The sequence below is a fragment of the Talpa occidentalis genome, unplaced genomic scaffold (assembly GCF_014898055.3).
Source record: "Talpa occidentalis isolate TD23 unplaced genomic scaffold, MPIMG_talOcc4v2.1 talOcc4.14, whole genome shotgun sequence".
In the NCBI taxonomy this organism is placed as follows: Eukaryota; Metazoa; Chordata; class Mammalia; order Eulipotyphla; family Talpidae; genus Talpa; species Talpa occidentalis.
Genome location: NW_023601433.1, coordinates 40479268 through 40499378, shown reverse-complemented (window position 1 = coordinate 40499378; position 20111 = coordinate 40479268). Strand labels below are relative to the sequence as shown.

The window sequence follows — 20111 nt, the reverse complement described above, 5'->3', positions numbered from 1 at the left end:
CCAGATGAGATCACCTAATAAGGGTGAGCAAATGGGGATAGGCCCCAAACTGGGGGTAGCAGTGCTAGACCAATAGACACAGATAAAAGCATAGGTTTCCTGGAGTTTACATTCTTTGGGGAGGAGACAAATAATAAAGAGTAAACAAATATGATAGATTTAAGTAAATGAGATAAAGAAAACGGGGGACGTGATAAAGTGTGCAAGAGGGAAAACACCTGAATGGTGAAAAACAACAGTTCAATGACGTAGTCATCCTTGCTACTGAACGACAGGAGACCAGGATAGTAATAGAGGTATTTTTAAAATCCTTTCCAGTCTACTTTTTTTTTACTTTTACTTATAAACAAATTTAAATTAGTAGCTATAAGCATTATATTCTAAGGGGAAATGTTTTAGTTTAAAAGCTTTTGTTCCCCTCCTCTCCAGTTTTTTTAACTCCAAATTTTGAGGCCATTATTAGGCCAAGAGTTTTAGTAGAGCCCATTTAGGATTGACCCTGCTCCCTCTTTTGAATCCCTTTTTGCCCTGACAAGCTCTCCCAGATCATCTGGGCTCTACACTCATCTTCTCTCCTCTGCCACAACTTTTTTTTTTTTTTTTTTTTTGCCCCTCTTGGGGCTCCAACCTCCCTCTTTTCATCGCCTCCCAAAGTGCTAGCTCCCTATGCAAGGCAATGCTTCCAGAGATCATAAGGCCCATACAGGCAGGATCGTTACTTGTGTTGTTCACTGCGATAGGATAGTAGATAGTTGCAGCACCCACAACTGTGCCAACAATTAGCATTCAATAAATATTTGCTCAGTGAGAGAACTTCTTGAAGTCAACTAGGTAAGTAACTTACATACTGGCAACTACAAAGAACTTGGGGCCTATCTCACATGAATAAATATTTCTATTTATAGATGGACAGTTAAGTTGGTTCAGATCATCCCAGATAACTATTTCCACTAAAATAGTCTTTCCCTTCGTTAGAAATACTTTCTTGGTGCAAAAAATCTCACGTGTCAAGAAAACACCCATGTCATTAACATTTCTTGGAGATATGACCTTAATTGATGTAGAACAGCCTTCCTGGGTAAACCCAACAACAAATATTCTGGTTTCCTCATAACAAAACAAAGCAAAAAAAAAAAAAAAAAATTCTCCTTGGCCTGAATTATAGGCACTCTTAGCTGGCAGCTTAATCTCGGCTTTTCTGCCAATGTGCTTTTAGGATAGCTTGCAGATTGCCTGCGTTCTACACAGCAACCATGGACACTTAACATTCATTAAATAATAATGAAACAGGAGGCCTGAATTTTTTGTTTCTCCCGGGTCTGTTCCTCACTAAAGTGACCTTGGACAAATCTATTCCCTCCCTTATGTAGCTGATTTCCATACACCCGGTTCAGGATTTTGTTTATATAACTAAAACTGTTCTAAAATCTTCCAATTACAAACAGTAGTTAGGGCCCTTCCTCCACTATCCTATGGGATGTCAGCTTGACTCTTCCGTTGAAAACCTTCACACACAGTTGCGAAGCGTTGTCAATACCTTCCAGGGACGGCTCAGACATCGAAAGGCCAATGAATTTGTGTAACTTGAGCCGTGAGGTCTGTCTGCTACTGAGAATCAGAAAATGGGTAACTGTAATAACCCCAAACCACGTTTCCTTAATTTCTGCCGTTTTTCACCGCATCTTAACTATGCAGAAACTGACATTTAGTTACGCCGATTTGGCAGCTGTCCCGACGACTGAAACGGTTAAAAGACCCAGCTGGCTCGTAGGACAAGCTGCCAGGACTGGCCGTCGGGCCCTGGTGCGGTTAGCTGTGTATTCCACACACTGTCTTTTTGTGTTTGTGTTTTTTGTTTTTTTCCCAGAGGCTTACAAAATACAGCCATCTTGCATCGGGCACCCCGGCCCAGGAAGGGCGGCGAGCCCCGCCGCCTCGGCCCCGCGGCCACCTGCACGGGCCGGGGCTCCCCGGGGTCGCGGCCGGCGGCGCGCCCGTCGCACCGCCCGAACCCCGCGGCGGGCGGCCGGCCGCGACCCGGGCGCGGATAAAGTTGTCTGCGGGCGGCCCCGCCGCGTCTGGCCCGGGAAAGCGGGAAGAGGCGTCCGTCCGCCCCGCCAGCTGCTCGCGAGGCCCCATCCGAAAGTGGGCGCGGGACGCGGGGCTTCTATTTACGAGCTTCCTGCCGGGCGGTGTTTTCAACTGGGGCGCGGCGACCTGGCCGGCCGCGGCCGCCTCCCCGCCCCCACGCCGGCCGGGGCGCCGCGGGGGCGCGCGCCGGGGACCGCGCGGGAACGAGAGCGGGGGCGTCCCCACCCCCTCAACCCTCCCCCAACCTCCCCCCCGGTGCCCCGGCCCCCCCGCTTCTAGCTGCTGCCCGAGACGCCCGCAGACCGGGCGTTCACCCGCCGCGCCTCCTCCCGCGGGCCCCTCCCCCCTCACTTCCCCTTGGCGCCCCAAACCCGGCTTCATGGGTTCGATGACGTATGCGCCCGGAGCGGGTTAGGAGTGCGGGGCCAGGTAGCAGGAGTTAAAACGGAGGGGAGCGGGCGGCCGTCTCGGCGGGAGTCGGAGGCCCCTCGGCATGTCTTTTGTGTTTGTACACACACCGCGCGAGGCGGCCGGAGGAGGGAGCGGGCGGCGCGCGGGGGAGGGGCGAGCGCGCGCCAGCGAACGGGCGCGCGGGGGGAGGGGTGGGGGCGGGGTGCGAGCCGGGGAGCGGGGGCGGGCCGAGCCTTCCCTCCATTGTGTGTGATTGGCTGGCGCGCGGCGCGGGGGCGGGGCGGCGTGTGTTGGGGGCTAGCCTCGGTGTCAGCCATCTTTCAATTGTGTTCGCAGCCGCTGCCGCGCCGCCGTCGCTCTCTAACGCCAGCGCCGCCTCTCGCTCGCCGAGCTCCAGCCGAAGGAGAAGGGGGGTAAGTTTCCCCGTCTGCCCGCTTCCCCGGAGCCGAGCCCCGCTCGCCGTCGGCCCCGGCCCGGGCCCCGGCGGTGCCGGGAGGGCCCCACAGCCCCTCCGGCTGGGCCCACAAACTTTTTGGCCCAGAAAGGGAGGCGAGGAGCGAGTTTCCCTCGCCCTCAGGCGGCGGCGGCGCCCGGCCTCGGCCCCACAGCCGCCGCCGCGGCAGCCCGCTCTCCCGCACCCGCGCCCGGCGCCCCTTTCTTCGGTGAAATCCCGCCCGCCGTCCCTTCCCGGGACCCCAGACCCTCACCACGACCCGCGCGGGCCCCTGAACTCCCGCTCCCGGGCCCCGGCCCCCAGTTTTCGGGCGGGAATGGGGCAGAAATCGCCGCCGCTGGCGGCCGCGGGGTAACTCGCTTTTTGCTGCCTCCCCACAGTTGTTGCTAAGCTTCACCATCTTGTCTCTCTTCTCTGGTCACCGACCATATTTTTCCCCGTTTCTCTCTTCCCCATTTCAAAAAGGAGGAAAATTTTTTAAAGGGGGACCTTTTTTTCTCCTTTTTTGGAGAAGCGGAAACTTGATGCATTTGAAATGCAAAAAACTTTTGTATTTTGGAGGGCGGCACGTGGCAGGGGATCGAGGATTTTCGAGCGTTTTGGTGTTTTGTCTCTTCGGAAGGGAATCGGATACGTTGAGCGATTGTTTCCATTTTGTTCTGCGCCGGGAGCCGAGTTTGTGTCTGCGCGAGCCGCTTCGGAGCGAGGCGGGCCGCGGGGGCCGGGGCCGGGGGCCGGGGCGGCGAAACCAAAAGTTTATGAGGTGCTGGGTGCGCGGGGCCGGCCCCCGGCGGTCCTCACCTGGGTGCGGGGCACTTTTTTTTTTTTTCTTAATTGCGGCTCCTTGGAGGACGGCGCTTTGTAGATTGCCCGCCGGAGGCGGCTGCTTGCCTCTCGTTTTTCGAGCTACCTTTTCTTGTCAACCTGACCGTGGAGGTGCGAGACCAGGGATGTTTTCAGATATTTACAGCAAATCACCAGCTGCCAGGCGCGGCGGAGGGGTCGGCGGGGGCGGGGGGGGGCTAAAATTTTTTTGCGGAAATTTGACTCGGTCTCTCCGGCTTGTGGTTTCGTTCTTTTGACTTGAGGATCGAATGTTTACAGGCTTTTTTCATTTCTACTTTAATTAAAGAAATGGGAGCAGAGACGGTTACGGGGTCTTTCTTTGCCGTTTGTCGCTAAGGCTTGGCTTTTTTGAGAGATGGTGGGTGTTCGTGCTAACGATTTTCTAGTACTACAGTTTGTTTCAAGAAGTCTTGTTTGGGTGGTAGGCGTAATCCGCACCTTTTCAAATTACATAACGTTACGGACATTTTTTTCTTTAATGGAGTTAATGATTTCCGGATGGGGGGGTAGGAGTTGATAGTGGCAGGGAAACTTGTTCGGTAGGTGCGTATGGTGACTTGTTTTTTAATGCTGTTAGGTAAGTGAGGAGGTCTCTCTACCATGGCTCGTACAAAGCAGACTGCCCGCAAATCGACCGGTGGTAAAGCACCGAGGAAGCAACTGGCTACAAAAGCCGCTCGCAAGAGTGCGCCCTCTACTGGAGGGGTGAAGAAACCGCATCGTTACAGGTATTTACAGGAGGGGTGCGGGGAGTGGCAGTCTTCTCTCCGGAAGCAGTCGGTGTCCTTAGACGTAAAAAGATGCGTGGTCAACTTTTTTGCTTTAGGAAAACTGGTTTTCCTCCTCCCTCTGAGTATTTATTACTGCCTGAAAGTACACGCAAAATTTAGTGTTCGGTTGTATTGAGAACTTAATTTTGAAGCCATCATTTTGCCAACAGTCAAAAGAGACTTACTGCCTGGCTAATAATGTTACTAGGGTAGATTAACATTCTTATTCAGCTGTTCGTTTCTAATAAATGTTTTTAGTAGTGACTTTAAAGTATTTTTAAAGATAGTACTGCTTTTGGTAAAATGACCATTCAGTGGAGATTCTGAGCATTTTAAGTAAAGTTTCCGTTCTTCGTTTATTTGAATTGACTTATTTCCTTCTATTGGCATATTGGGCTTAACTGCCCTGAGCAGTGTTGTTAAGGGCAACTGCCATTAGAGGGCAGAAGTTGCCCATGCTTAGGTAGCCCCTGCCAATGATTTTGCAGTTAACATACAAGCTCATACATGGGAGATAGAAGTGAGAATTGTAAATTTCTTGCTGACAATTACTTAGTAAAAAATAAATAAACTTTCATGTGGAACAAACTGCACAAGAGTATTCAAGTTTAATCTTTCTTCCAGGATGGACAGCAGTCAAATTAAAGGTATTTTTGAGAAGTCAAATGAAATACCACAGCATATTTGTAAATGAAGCTTGTTTGGTTGTGTTGGTAGGTTTTTACCAACTGAGGATGAACTAAGGATGCAGTTTGGGGAGGAGAATGGTGCCAAATTGAGACAGTCAGAATTATTGTCACTTCATTATTAGTAGACTAAAACCTTCCCAAGTTGTAATTCTAACAGCACTTACTGTGTGTGTGTGTGTGTGTGTGTTAAAGATAAAATAAAGGGAACTTGGCTAAATACCCTGCTAGGACTTCGGCGTGCTTTTTGCATCAAAGAGATTGTTATGTTACTCTGAATAGATGCGAATGTTCAGATCATAAATTGATAGTGAAATATGATACAGAACCTAAAGAATAGTTGAATGGTTTATATATGTATTTAGTGATTATTTCTTTAATGTGGGGTTGGTTTGTTTTTTCCCTTTAAGGCCTGGTACTGTGGCACTCCGCGAAATCAGACGTTATCAGAAGTCCACTGAACTTCTGATTCGCAAACTTCCCTTCCAGCGTCTGGTGCGAGAAATTGCTCAGGACTTCAAAACAGATCTGCGCTTCCAGAGCGCAGCTATTGGTGCTTTGCAGGTAAGAGGGGGCAGGAAAAGTGCTAAGAGTTTGATGTTCCTGCTGTGTGCTAGTAAAAATTCCATAGCCTTGTATGTGCTTGTATGATTTAATCACAAACCTGTGTGGTGGATGGTGCCTTTATTTTCCTCCTGAGACCTCAGAAAGGTTAAATTGCCCAAGGTCATACACATACAATGTAATGTAAAGCCATTTGGGTCACCAAATCATAATTTGAACCCATTTGACTCCACAGCTAAGTGCACATTCCTCTATAGCATTGCACTAAAAACAGTGTTTAAAGAGGGAGGGGGAACGTCCCTTGGTTTGGCTTATGGATGCAGTGAGACATTAAGAAAATAAGGGAGTAAAAGATCTACATTTGTAATTGGTTTCAAACAGTGACTTGTATAAAAGGACTTTTTGAAAAAAATGTCCTCCTGCACCTGAAGATGCAGGTGTAAGTAGAGAGTGCTTCTAGCTAGCATAGAAATGGGTATCATTAAAGAATTGTGTATTGATGTAAAAGAAGCAGTGAATGGTGGTTAGGATTGGATTGACAATAGAAAGGGTATGTATAAAGATCACAATGGACATATAAACGAAAGGATTTGAAAGCTTCTGGTTTGCTAAAAGGAATTATGACTTCCCACTTAAATGAACGTAGACAGTTGCTTTGATTTTAATCTTGGTTCCAGAGTATCAGAACTTAGAAATGTTGTTTTAGAGGTGGCTAAGTATTTGTCATTTATGCCCAGATTAAAACTTGAAATGCCACAAGATACTTGATAAAGAATGGTTATGATTAAAATCAATCACTTAACCTGTTTCATATTATGTGTTTGGCATTCTTTAGATCAGCATATCTCAGAACATGAGGTTAGAGGTGATTTAAAATGCAAAGTGTGAGGTACCACCCCAGAGCTTAATGAGAATGGGGAGGAGGGGAGGCCAAGTCCGGTATCTGTCTATACTCCGGTGGAGAATTTTCAAGGCTGCTGTTGCTGTGCCAAGCTTTTGCTTTATATGTGAGGAAGATTTGATAGGTGGATTCAACACTGGAGTGTAATTGGTTGAGCTGTTACTATGGTTAGTCTTAGCTTCATTTCATTGGTGGATTCCAGGAGTAGGCATCCATTAAATTCTCAATGAATTGAAATTTACTGAAATTTCAAACTTCTGAAATCTTTGAATGGTTTTACTTAAAATGTTATTTTCCATTCTAAAAAGTGATTACTTTTCATTTATTTACTAGAATTGCAAATTGCATTTTCCCCTACCTTATTTTATATAGAAACATTACTGAGATTCTCAAGCATGATATGAAGCTAATTTTGTTATTGAGTTACACTTAGCAGGGCTGTGCTTAAGAAACACAACATCCTGAAAGACCAACTTTTTTTTTAAGTTTAGGTGTCAGTGATAGAGCCTTGTAAATTGAGATCACTAGACAATGTGGGTAAAGAACTGTTGTCTTCAAAATTCCTGTGTAAATGTCTGTTGTTAATGTTACCAAGATGTATTATGTCTGTTACTAAGTATTGTATTGGTTTTGAGCAAAATGTTTACTCTGCTGCTTAGAGTACTCTTGAGCATTTGGTGTTCTTCATTAAGAAAAGGTGACTTCTGTAACAACGGTTTTTGCTTTATGTTTTTTATACAAATACTTCTCACTGATACAAAGTAGAAAATTTGTTAATGGAAGTAGAGTAGAACAGTTGAAATAGAACTGCAGAAATCACTTTATTTTTGACTTTAGAATTACACAGTTTTCAGCTTTACTGATAACAAAACAAAAAGCGTGGTAGTCCAGTGAGCTGGTAGAGAAGTTAATCTAGGTTTACAATAAATAATCAAGACTGGATTATAGATTTAGCCTTTGCCTTTAATGTCTGAGTTTGAACTAAGCTGTCTTTGTGTCAAGAATGAAATTGGTGTTTTGAAATGGTAAGAGACTCATTGAGTATGCTCAAAATATTGTAACATCACATTTCTTTCTCGTTGTAAATTACTTTTTTCTGTCACAACCTCTAATGTTGGGTTATAAATTAACGTGGTTGTCTTTAATTCCCATTTTATTTAGCCTTACGGTTTAGGGGACTTTTGGACATTGGTAATAGAATGGAAATACATGAGTGTTGAATTTTATTGAGGTAACCAGACACTGACATGAACCCTATAAAACCAGTAGCTACACTCTTAAGATAGTTGTGAGAGTCCCAGCTGCCGCATCATATCTCGAGTACTTCCATGGGATCCTGTGGGTGATACCACTTTCGGAATCTTAGGACCTATTGACTTTTATTAGCGGCTCAAAGTACTGCATTTTGCCAAGCTTTCTGGATTTGTTTAATCCCAAAATATGTTAGATGAGACAAAAATGAAACTGGTTTCTTTAATGAGGGACTTCAGATCCAGGTATTTGATGTATATTGTGAACCCCTGTATATATGCTTTTTACCCATTTCTGGAATATCCCCAAGAATAGAATATCCCTAAATATTAGGGCATTTGCTTTTAATGGTCTTTGGAATAAGTAATACGAGGGACTAATTAAATAGAAAAAGTACAACTTTGAATTAGGAGTGGATGTAGAAACAAACTGACTATTAAACATCTACTTCAGGGCAAAAAGTGGGTATAAAATGAAATCTCTATTAAGTAATATAAGTGCTGATTAAGAAATCATTAAAAGGTGGATGATGTCCATAGTTGATATGAATACCAGGGAGTTTGCAGTTCAAGATTACCTGTGTCTGAGAACCAGGGACAAAGAAGTACTAGTTTTATTCTTTGTGGAGTAGTCTTGAGCTCAGCTTTAAAAGGTAACTGGTAAATCTTGACTCTTGGTAACAAATGCTACAGAAAACACGTAAGTTTAGTAAAATTTGTATGAAACATTTTTATTTTTTATTTTAAAAGATTTATTTATTTGTACAAGAGCTGGGGTACAGGCCAGAGATGCGGGGGTAAGAGGATTCATGAGAGACAGAGTGGGGAACAGAACAGGCAGATCCACTGAAATACACTGCTGAGGGGAGCAGGAAAGGTCTGCTGCGCTATGTGGGTTTCTCAGTGCAGTGCTTAACCCCTTGTGCCACCAGGGAGGCCGGAAACAAATTGTTATATAAGAGATAAAGCTAAAAAGGATGAAGGTAAAATTTTCGTTGCTGTGTTAATGCTTTGAAAAGCAGAATCTTAGTAGTTTTTATTGCAAAGTCAAAGTGTTTGTAAAGCTAATATGGTCGTTCCCATCCCTCTCTATATGTTTTATGTATCATATAGTATTATGGGCTTGAACTGATGGGATTTTTTGTGTGCTGTTACCTAAAAATTCCAGAATGGGAATGATATTGGCGACAAGTAGAAGCTGTAAAATTTGTTTTTGGTTTTCTAAATGGGAGTTCTTGCTTTACCCAAGTTTACCCAAGATACACATTAGTATATTAGAAAGAATATATTAACATTTGAAAAGTTAAACTTTCCTAGTAATGAAATAATTTGAGTTGTGTGATTTGTTAAAGATTTGCAGGCCTAAATTTTTCACTTTCCTTAAGCGGCCTTCCGCTTTGTCCCAAAGTTTTAAAATGTAAACATTTAGGGCCCTCCCTGGTGGCACAAAAGGTTAAACACATGCCAGGGAGCTTCCCTTATGGTGCAGCAGACCTCTCCTGACTCGCCCACTGCTCCCCTCAGTAGTATATTTCAGTCGATCTGCCTGTTCTGTTCCCCGCTCTGGTGAATCCTCTCACACATACCCCTCCATGCCTCTGGCCTGTATCCCACTTCTTGTATGCATAAATAATCTTTTTTGAAAAATCTTTTTTAAATGTAAACATTTAGTAAAATAGTGTCTTCTGAGATGCTGTTTTTGTGTTTTTGCATTTTAAAAGGACAGGTATAAGGAGAAAGAGGCCCCTGCATTGTCACAGGCAAGCAGGAGAGCCCTTCTGAGGTAGACTTTTATAAAGGTTCATAAACTTTATTTTAACTGATAATAGACTTGTCTTAACTGTTGGGTAATAAAACCATTAATATTTTTTTCTTTATTCCTGTTGTAGGAGGCAAGTGAGGCCTATCTGGTTGGCCTTTTTGAAGACACCAACCTGTGTGCTATCCATGCCAAACGTGTAACAATTATGCCAAAAGACATCCAGCTAGCACGTCGCATACGTGGAGAACGTGCTTAAGAATCCACTATGATGGGAAACATTTCATTCTCAACAAAAAAAAAAAAAAAATTTTTTTTTCCCTTTTCCTGTTATTGGTAGTTCTGAACGTTAGATATTTTTTTTTCCATGGGGTCAAAAGGTACATAAATGTATGGTTGCAAGTGGATTAAACTAGAGACACAGGAATCAGGTATTGGCAGTTTTTCCATTTTCATTTGTGTGTGAATTTTTAATATAAATGGCAATGATATAAAGCAGTAATGCAAGTCAAAATGTTGCGGTGAACAAGTTTCAGCAGTTCAACTTTATAACAATTATAAATAAACCTGTTAAATTTTTCTGGACAATGCCAGCATTTGGATTTTTTTAAAACAAGTAAATTTCTTATTGATGGCAACTAAATGGTCTTTGTAGCATTTTTATCATACAGTAGATTCCATCCACTCACTCTACTTTTCTAACTGAGTTGTCCTACATGCAAGTACATGTTTTTAATGTTGTCTGTCTTCTGTGCTGTTCCTGTAAGTTTGCTATTAAAATACATTAAACTATACTTGCTTTTGGTCTTTATTATCAACCCATACAGTTGATTCACTTGAAATCGCCATATTTAAAATAATTTTAGTTATCAAGTGTTTATCACCTTATGTTTATACCTGAAACATAAGACAGTTGGAGAGATAAGGAAACACTGTTTGGTATGGAAATGAAATGATGGCTGCTTTTTAGAAATTTGCAGAAAGTGACTCTTGGATGTCATGTTATAAACCAGTAATTCCCCAACCTAGCTGGCCAATAGAATTACATGGGAATACTTGTAATTACAAGTATTACAAAGCAGTTTCCTTTGTAAGCAGTGAAAGGAAATTTACAAATATGCACAATACATTTGATTTTAATGAAATCTTCAGCTCAAAAAGTAGTATATTGTAGGTCTGGCTCTTTTAAGATGCTACATATAATTTTTTTTTTTTTTTTTTTTTTTTTGGGACACTTGCTGGCGGCTGGGGAATGAACTGGCGCTATGGGGGCTGCGGGCAGCCTCGCAGCCCAGTGCTCAACTGCTGCACCACCAGGGAAGGCCCCCTAAGATGCTACATATTAGCTGAGGTTAAGTGTCAATCTTTAATTGTTAGCACTGTGTTTTATTTAGCATTGGAATGATTAATGTGAAATAAGGAAATGAACAGTTTCAGATTTATATCACATCCCTAATGTACTGACACTAGTAACGTTGAGTGTGAAGATGCTCTGGAGGTAATGTGAAATAGTAACTACTCAGTGGACTAAAAGCAGACACCTATAAATAAGGTATAACATTTAATTGATGTCCCTATTAACCTTCAGCACCTTGGTGGCAGTAACTTCATGTTTGGGCTATAGGTGATTGTAGAATGTTTCAGTGAGAAAATTGATGGCTTGTTTCTAATTTAACATAGAGTCCTAGTTTTCGGTCTCATCCATTGTATGTGCATCTGTTGGCAGGTGCTGTTATTTGGAGTTAAGATCATCTATAAATTGTAATTTAGGCAATTAAAACATTGGTTACTGAATATCCCCTATTCAGTGCAGTTTCTGCAGTGCAAAGGGACAAATTTGAAGGCCTATTTCTAAAAAATTAGGGAAACTAGGTGTCTCCCTAATAGGGTAGGAAAAGTGGTTACCTGCTAGACTACCAATTTAATTATAAATAGAAGATACTATTTTGAGTTATCAGTATCAGTCAAGTTTTGCTTTAAAAGTTTCAGTTTTTATAAACTACTAAAATGTTTATTTCCCAATAAAGTGGTTGTGTTAGCAGTATCAAGTGTTCACTTGATAGCAGTTAATCCAGTAGTTTTTGAGTGTGCTCGTGTTCGTGATCCAGGTATTATACAGTAAGTAACATCTAAAATTGGGATGCTTAAGAAGTTTTGACACAAAACATGAACTCGCATTCATTGTAGGGTATACAATCATTGGTCAATGTGAGGAACTTGTCTCAGTATACTACGGTCTGAATAATTGACATGTATTCTCATTTCTATCAGAAGTGATGCCCTGAAGTTTGGGAAGAGGATAATTAGTTGACGAGGATCTACCCAATATGCATAGTTGTTTGGTACTCAGGCCTATTCAAATTTGCAGACCTCACTAGACCAAGGATCTGTCAGGTATAAAAAACATGAATGCTCCAGTTTAAGGAATTTGTTAATGGAGATGAATAGTGTTATGTGCCCTAATTTACAGATGAAGAAACCCCACAGTCACACAAATTGAGATGGGATTTGTTACCTAGTAGAAAATCTAGTACCTTGCTCATTTTAATTCCCATCCTCTAAGTGTGATATAGACAAATAAGCAGTTTAGCCCAAGGGGTAAGAGTTAAGAAAGGTCTTCAGGCCTCTCCAGTGATGCAGCAGGTTGAGCGCAGCCTCTACAGCGCGGGTTCAATTCCCGGCTGGCCAGGGAGATTCCCACATGGTGCGGCAGACCTCTCCTGTTGTGCCCACTGCTCCCCTCGGCAGTGGTTTCAGTCTTTGCCTGTTCTGCTCCCTACTCTGGTGAATCCTCCTGTGCCTCTGGCCTGTATCCCAGCTATTTTATAAATTGGGAAAAAAAAAAAGTTCTTGACAAATGGCAGTGGGGGAATGAATTAAGAATTAGGGGTCAGGGCCTCCCTCGTGATACAAGGGGTTAAGCAGCGTACTATGAGGCAATCTACAGCCTCTGCAGCATGAGTTCCATCCCCAGCTGGCCAGGAAGACACCCTCATGGCGCAGCAGACCTCTCCTGTCTCAGACGCTGCTCCCCTCAGCAGTGTATTTCAGTAACATCTGCCTGTTCTGTTCCCCACTCTCTGGTGAATCCTGTCACCCCCCACATCTCTGACCCATACCCCAGCTGTTGTATGCATAAATAAATGTTAAAAAAAAATTAAGGGGACACTTTAGAAATCAAAAGGAAACACTATGTTTGAAAACTTTCTGCTCAGTTAGTTGATTGTTTCCCCTTTAATTCCTTCTTGTCCCTCCCTCAACTCCAGTAAATTTTTTTTTTTTTTTTGTGGGACCCTCGCAGGCGGCCAGGGAGCAAACCGAACCAGCGCTGTAGAGGCTGTGGGCAGCCTTGCAGCCCAGCGCTCAACCGTTGCGCCACCAGGGTAGGCCCTCCAGTAAATCCTTTTGACTCTTCAAAAGTGCATCCCAAATTCCCATTTACCACTTTTGCCATCCTAGTCCAAGCTGCTGTGTCCTCTCTGTTGCAATGACTTAAATCAATCTGCATCCATCCCTGCTCATTCCCTCTGGCCTCTTGACACAGCCCACAGAGGATTGCCTCTAAAACATAAAATTGTTTCAGGTCATTTCCCCACTTAAAAATATCTAAATGGCTTCAAATTGCACTGAGTAGCATCAACATTCATTGGCTCAGAAGGCCCTATGTGATCTGGCCTTGTCAATCTTTTTCCCCATTGCTTGCTTAATACTAGCTGCAGCCAAACCCTCTGCCCACATACCTTTTGTCACATCCCTTGGCTTTGTTTCCTTAGTATTTATCAAGACCTGAAATTATACTGTTAATTTGCTTGCTTCTTTATTGTTACTCCCTCTAAAATGTGTTAGAACAGGTTCTCTGGATTTTCCATTGTACCCCAGTGATTATATATAGTAAACCTGAATAAAAATGTTGAATTCATGCTAGAGTTGTTGGCTTTCAGGTTTTAACATTAAGTTTTTATAACCTTTTATAACCAGTTACATGGTAACTGATTTGCTCTTTGGAGAATTATGTGAAAACACAAGGCCTGGCACATACTCTTCAATAAGTTCTGAACTAGCATTTAATATTCTGATAAAGCAGCATATGTATTGTTCTTTGCAAAACTATAGAGAAAAGGACTGGCCTCCAACTTAAGATTTAAGTAGACATTTTCTACTAGATCCCTACTGAGTAGTTTATGACTCTTGTGCCATTAAGCATTGGTCTCTTAAGAAATAGGATTAGGGCCTCCCTGGTGGTGCAGCTGGTTGAGCGCAGCACTGTGAAGCTGTCTGCAGCCTCTGCAGTGCGGATTGGATTCCCAACCTGCCAGAAAGCTACCCACATGGTGCGGCAGACCTCTCCTGTCGCGCCGGCTGCTCCCCTCAGCATTGTTTTCTGACGTTCTGCCTGTTCTACTCTCCGCTCTGTCTCTGGTGAACTCTCTCGCCCTCCCGTGCCTCTGGCTTGTACCCCAGTCCTTGTATAAATAAATAAATCTTTAAAAAAGAGAGAAATAGGATTCAGTGGGTATACCTTTGACATTACAACGTAAGTCAAATCAGTAATAATATAATGTGGTTAATTACTGGGTAAGGGTTTACAGTCAATAGGAATGCTTTATTTCATCACTAACATTCTTTTGTTAAGTTCTAGTCAATAAGGAAACATTTTTTTTAAAGATTTATTTATTTATGCATACAAGAACTGGGGTACAGGCCAGACGTGTGAGGGGTGAGAGGATTTGCCAAACACAGAGTGGGGAGCAGAACAGGCAGACCGAAATACACACTACTGAGGGGAGCAGCAAGGCTGGTCAGGAGAGGCCTCCCTGGCCAGGGATCGAACTCGTGCTGCAGTGGCTGCGGACAGCTTCATAGTGCTGCATCTTAACCTTGCACCATCAGGGAGGCCCCGGGAAATACATTTTGAAAAAGGAAATTATTTGTAATATAGCTTTACAGTTGTCTCTGTAGCTAAAGTGCCACTCCCTTTACTGCTTGCCTTTGGGCAAATCAACCACTCTATGCTTCATTCATTCATTCAGGATTTATGGAGCATCTTCTATATGCTAGGCCCTGTTGTGGGAATACAGAAGTGTACAAAAAAAAGGCCCCTATCCTCTATTTTTTTTTAAATAAGATAATTGCACTACTTATGGGGAAGCACTTGTATTACAATTTTACATTCCCCAAACTACTTTCAGATTTGATTAAAAGGTTAAACATAAAACACAAAATTAATGGAGACCTAAAAGGAAATGTAAGAGAATGTTTTAATACTCTTCTCAAAAGTCCCACTTCTATAAACCTAGAAATGCAAAGATAAACAAGAATAAACATATTGCAGCATTGTTTGTAAAACTAAAAAACTTGAATTTAAATGTCCATCAATAGAAGAATGACTGCCTAAAATCTTTTTTTTTAAAGATTTATTTATGCATACAAGAACTGGGGTACAGGCCAGAGGTGTGGGGGATGAGAGGCTTCACCAGAGACAGAATGGGGAACAGAACAGGCAGATTGATTCAAATACACTGCTGAGGGGAGCAGCGGACAAGTCAGGAGAGGTCTGCTAGGCCGTGTAGGTAGCTCCCTGGCTGGGAATCGAACTCATGCTGCTGGGAATCAAACTCGTGTAGATAGCTTCATAGGTTGCATCTTAACCCCTGTGCCACCTGAGAAGTCTGACTGCCTAAAATCTTATGAAGTGATATTAAAAAATATCATAGGTCCTCCCTGGTGGCACAGCAGTTAAAGTCTCAGCACTATCAAGCGATCACCAGCCACTGTGGCATGAGTTTGATCCAAGCATGAGTTCAATCCCCTGCCAGGGAGCTACCCACATGGCCCAGCAGACCTCTCCTGTCTCACCTGCTGTTCCCCTCAAAAGTGTCTTTCAGTGGAGCCACCTGTTCTGCTCCCCACTCTGTCTCTTGTGAATCCTCTCACCCTCTGCACTTCTGACCTACACCCAAAATCTAAGCAAAAAATAAATAAAATCTTTAAAAGACATATAAAAACAAAACAAAAGGAACAAATAAAACTAAACCAAAACAAACCCTAGAATTTAAACTGCAGAATTGAGGTTAGTATAAGGGGAGGAGAAGCGTTGGCACAAAATGGGTGGGAGCCCAGTGGTCTATAGTGGAGGACTATGGATACTTTGGTGGTGAGTATGATATGGTAAAGGATCTGAAGAGGTATGAACCTATTTCACTAAATCATACACCGTATTGTAAACCAATGTTACCTCAATAAACATAAAATAAAAAGTATGTCATCTTGGGAGGGGGGAGAAGTTATAACCACTCAAATCATTCACGTGTACACAAATATATGCACAGGCATAGGAAAAGTATGGAAAGATAGCTAAGCCCCAGGCCCCTAACAGTGGTAGCCTAAGGGGATTAGCATTAGTGGAATACTAGATATTTATCAGAGAAGCCACAAACAAGATAGCTCTGCTACCCAGCCTTTCAGAACAACAGGAAAGATTTACTGCTCTGTGCTAAGCCAAGCACTAAGCCCAATGCCCTGACATATTTCATTCAACCAACGTTTTTGCAGTGGCCTTTGATATTATCTCCATTTCAGAGATGGAAGAAGGAGGTTCAGAATATCCTTACCTTAGCTTCTCTGCCCAACCTCAGTGTCTTGGGCACATAAAGGGTTTTGTGGCTCAGCTTTGCAGAAATCGGCCTTTTTGGAACTCTCCAAGTTGAATCCTTTTGTAGTTACCAAGGTCTGGTTTGAAGCGGTTCCAGGCCATAGGAAGGGAACTAGCGTGGCCTTTGCTATAACCGTGGAGAGGACTCAACCTCCGTGAGCTCGCCTTACCAGGCTGAAAAACAAGGAGCACTGGCACAACATGAGGTGATTCGTGTAGCTCCATGAATAATTTAAAGATATATAAATTATAGACGAATTAGTAAAATAAACATTATGCCTGCGATTTTAGGTAGTGCCACCTTAAAGTCAATTAAAATCTTTTTTTATAAAGATTAATTTATTTATGCATACAAGAGTCGGGGTACAGGCCGGAGATGGGGGAGGGTGAGAGGATTCACCAGAGACAGAGTGGGGAACAGAACAGGCAGACTGACCGAAACACACTGCTGAGGGGAGCAGCGGGCTAGTCAGGAGGGGTCTGCTGCGCCATGTGGGTAGCTCCCTGGCCGGCCAGGGATTGAACTCACGCTGCAGAGGCTGCGGATTGCTTCGTAGTGCAGTGCTTAATCCTTTGAGCCACCAGGGAGGCCCCCAATCCCCAATCAAAATCTTAATAAGTAAATGATAGTATAGGTGATACTGGCAAAGCCTGGAATATGAGAGAAGCCACGAAAACGCTTAGCACATAGCTGGACACGCGCAGCGCGTGCTCAATTCACGGTTGGGTTTATTGGGACCTGGAATAAGCAGTTCTGATTTCGAGAGAAGGGAAGGGAAGTGGAATGGGGAGAGAGGCGGCCAGGATTTCTACTGAGACGTCACAAGTGTCAGGTAACCTCAAGACATCCCGGGCCCGCATCGCGGATGAAACGGCCCGTGGACTGACTGTAAGAGCTCGGTGGCGCCCCTGCCAGCTGAGCGAGGCCACCACGCTGGCTCCAAACTGGTCAGCAGATGGCCGCGCATCGGGTCCTTCCTGCACGTCCCTGGCGATCCGCGGCTCTTAGGCCGGAGGGGCTCGGGCCAGGGCCAGGGACGGGCTCCTGAGGAGAGCCGCCCCCAGTCTCGGAAACGGGGTGTGGGAAAAGGCGGTCCGAGGAAGGGCCACCGTCAGAGCCTGGAGACCTGAGCGTCCCCGATCTTCACTGCCCTCGCGGCGCCCCTCCGGCCCCCTCAGACCCGCGAGGCCGACGGTCTTCGGTGACTCTGGCGCCTCCTCCCCGCCTCTAGCCCCCCCGCCCCCGCTCCCATCCCGGCTCACTGCCGTCGCCCCAGTACGGGCCTTTCCTTCTTCGTGCGTTTCCGAAATAGTCTCCCGAGCGGGGCTCTCCTGGGGTGTCTCCTCCCACCTACACTCCAGCGCGCGAGGCCTCCCCAAACGCCGGCCTGGGTCTTCCAGCCTCCTTCCCCGCGGTGGTCTCCTAGCAACCGGCGCGTCGCCCCGCGTCTCTAGGGAGGCGGCCGCCCCCAGGCCACGCCCCCGGGCCCGCCACGCCCCGGGCCCGCCCCCGCGTCGGGGCCGGCGCCCCGGGACTTCCGGGCGCTGCGGCCGGGCCGGGCTTTCTGGCTCTGGGGCGCCTCGCGGCCCCGGCGCCGGGCGGAGACGACCCCCGCCGCCCTCCGCGGGCCCCGCGGCTCCCCGGGGCCGGGCCCGCCCTCCCCGCGGCTCCTCCCGGCCCGCGGCGTCCGCACCCCTCCCCGCGGGGCCCGCGGTCACGAGGAAGGCCCCGGGCCCCGACGGCCTGCGGGGCCGCCCTGCGGAAAACAAAGCTGGCCCCTCGGCAGCCCCGAGTGGGTGGGTGAAAGTGCAATTTTTACGAACAGTGACGCCGCTAGCATGTAAATGCTGCGTTTGTGCTTGACTTGGCTGGCGGGGAGCGGTCCCGCAGCCTCGCCCCTTCTGCCCCGCGAAGGCGGGCTTCGGTCTTTAAACCGCCTGCACCCGGCGGGAACCTCGGGCGGCAGAGCCGTGCAGAAAACACCAGGACGCCGCAGGCCTCTGAGGCCTCAGCATCTCCCATGGCCTAGGCCATCTCCGACAGCCCTAATCTCAGCCCTTGGGGTTAAGCTTTGTTATCGGGGCCTTTGACACCGGCGACCCTGTGGGAGCTGGGAGAAAGGATGACCCCAGTGGCCCCCGTCCCGAGAAGGCGCGTTCTTAGGGGACACTCAGGAGAGGGGGACCAGGCTAAGGCCCCGGGGTGGGGAGGTCAGTGGGGTTAGCATCCCGATGGCCTGGGGGTTGAGCAGGACCAGAGAGACCCAGTGGGGCTTCAGGATGGGATTTTACTTAGGAATCAGTCCTTTGGCCTTGTGCAAAATGATCAGTTTTGAGGCCAGTGCAAAGCCTGAGGTGCTTCCCCCTTCCCTGAAGAGGACTCCTAGTTCTGGAGGAGCCAGTTGTTGGCACCAAAGGTAGGAGGGCAGTTCCTGCATTGACCAGGGGAGGCCCAGGGAGGAGACCCTGCTACAAATACCACCTGTAGGCCAGCTTTGCCAGGGCCTCTGCACCACGCCAGCTCCTGCCCAGAGGTTTTGACCGGGACCATTTATTAAATCTGAGATCTTTCTCCCACCTCAGAGAATCACTTGGCAGTGAGTCCAGGAGAAAGAGCAGGTTAAAACACCCTCAGCAGAGCAGGAGGATATTTTCTGCAGGAAAGGTCACATCCAGAAAGAGGAAGGTAGCTCCACCCTTGGGAATCCCCAGAGCCTCCCACTCTGGGGGTGGGGCCCTGGGTGCCTGGGCAAGTCTATCCCTCATCCCACTCTGGGAAATAAGGACAAGGGCTTAGGCCAGAAGATTTCCGGGGACTCTGGAACTGAATATTGAAAACAGTTGACAGTTTAAAGGGGGATATTTGGCTTCATATCCAAGATGAACACATGTTTTTTAATCTCCTTCACCATGTGCCAAGCACCATGCTAAGCTTTCATCCTCATGTCATCACAGCGAGCCTGAAGAGTAAAGATTGTGTCCCATATTTTGGCAATAAGGAAACTGAAACTCAGAGTGATGAAATGACAGAATCCATGTGATAAAACAGGTCTGGATTTAAGCTTGATAAAACAATGAATTTAGATAATTAAGAAATATAGGAGGGGGCTTCCCTGGTGGTGCAGGGGCTTAAGTATCAGCACTGTGGAGCTATCTGCAGCCACTGCAGCACGAGTTCGATCCCCGGCCAGGAGGGTGACCCACACACCTCTCCTGGCCCAGCACACCTCTCCTGTTTCACCCGCTGCCTCCCATCAACAGTGTATTTCAGTTAATCTGCCTGTTTTGCTCCCCACTCTGTCTCTGGTGAATCCTTTCACCCCCACCCCTGCACCACTGGCTACACCCCAGTTCTTGTATGCATAAATAAATAAAATCTTTTTTAAAAAAAGAAATCTAGGAGATGTTTGTTAAGCTTTGTGAGGCATATGAGGACAAACATGGACCCACCTCTGGTTTAGGAAGCAAATTTCTCCCAACTGGCATAATTGGCATCCTGGTCTCTGCCATATCTGTGAATTGCCCTGAGCCAGTTCTGCTAGTGACCCTGGGGCTGCCCCTGTGCTTTCCAGCTGGCACTCTGCAGGCTCTAGCAGACCACAGGAGACTGCAAAGCTGGAGGATGCAACATGGACTTGCTTATGCTCCAGATGGATTTTACTTCCTTCCACATACAAAAGTTCTCCCCAGTCTCAATTCTTCCACCCAGCAAGTGCAGGGTGGTTGG

General features: G+C 45.8%; 1 protein-coding gene and 1 long non-coding RNA gene across 2 annotated transcripts; one reads left to right on the top strand and one right to left on the bottom strand.

Moving 5' to 3' along the window:
• Positions 1–2815: 2815 nt before the first annotated feature.
• LOC119244563 (histone H3.3A) lies at positions 2816–10526 on the top strand. Its single transcript, XM_037510348.1, has 4 exons — positions 2816–2915; positions 4380–4530; positions 5669–5822; positions 9863–10526. Exons 2-4 carry the CDS (start codon positions 4403–4405, stop codon positions 9989–9991), a joined length of 411 nt encoding a protein of 136 aa, XP_037366245.1. The 5' UTR covers positions 2816–2915; positions 4380–4402; the 3' UTR covers positions 9992–10526.
• Positions 10527–14968: 4442 nt separating this feature from the next.
• Positions 14969–17781, bottom strand: LOC129145757 (uncharacterized). Its single transcript, XR_008551771.1, has 3 exons — positions 17648–17781; positions 16344–16558; positions 14969–15025 (listed from the first exon to the last, which is right to left on the bottom strand). It is a non-coding gene; the product is annotated as an uncharacterized LOC129145757 (long non-coding RNA).
• Between the last annotated feature and the right edge of the window lie 2330 nt (positions 17782–20111).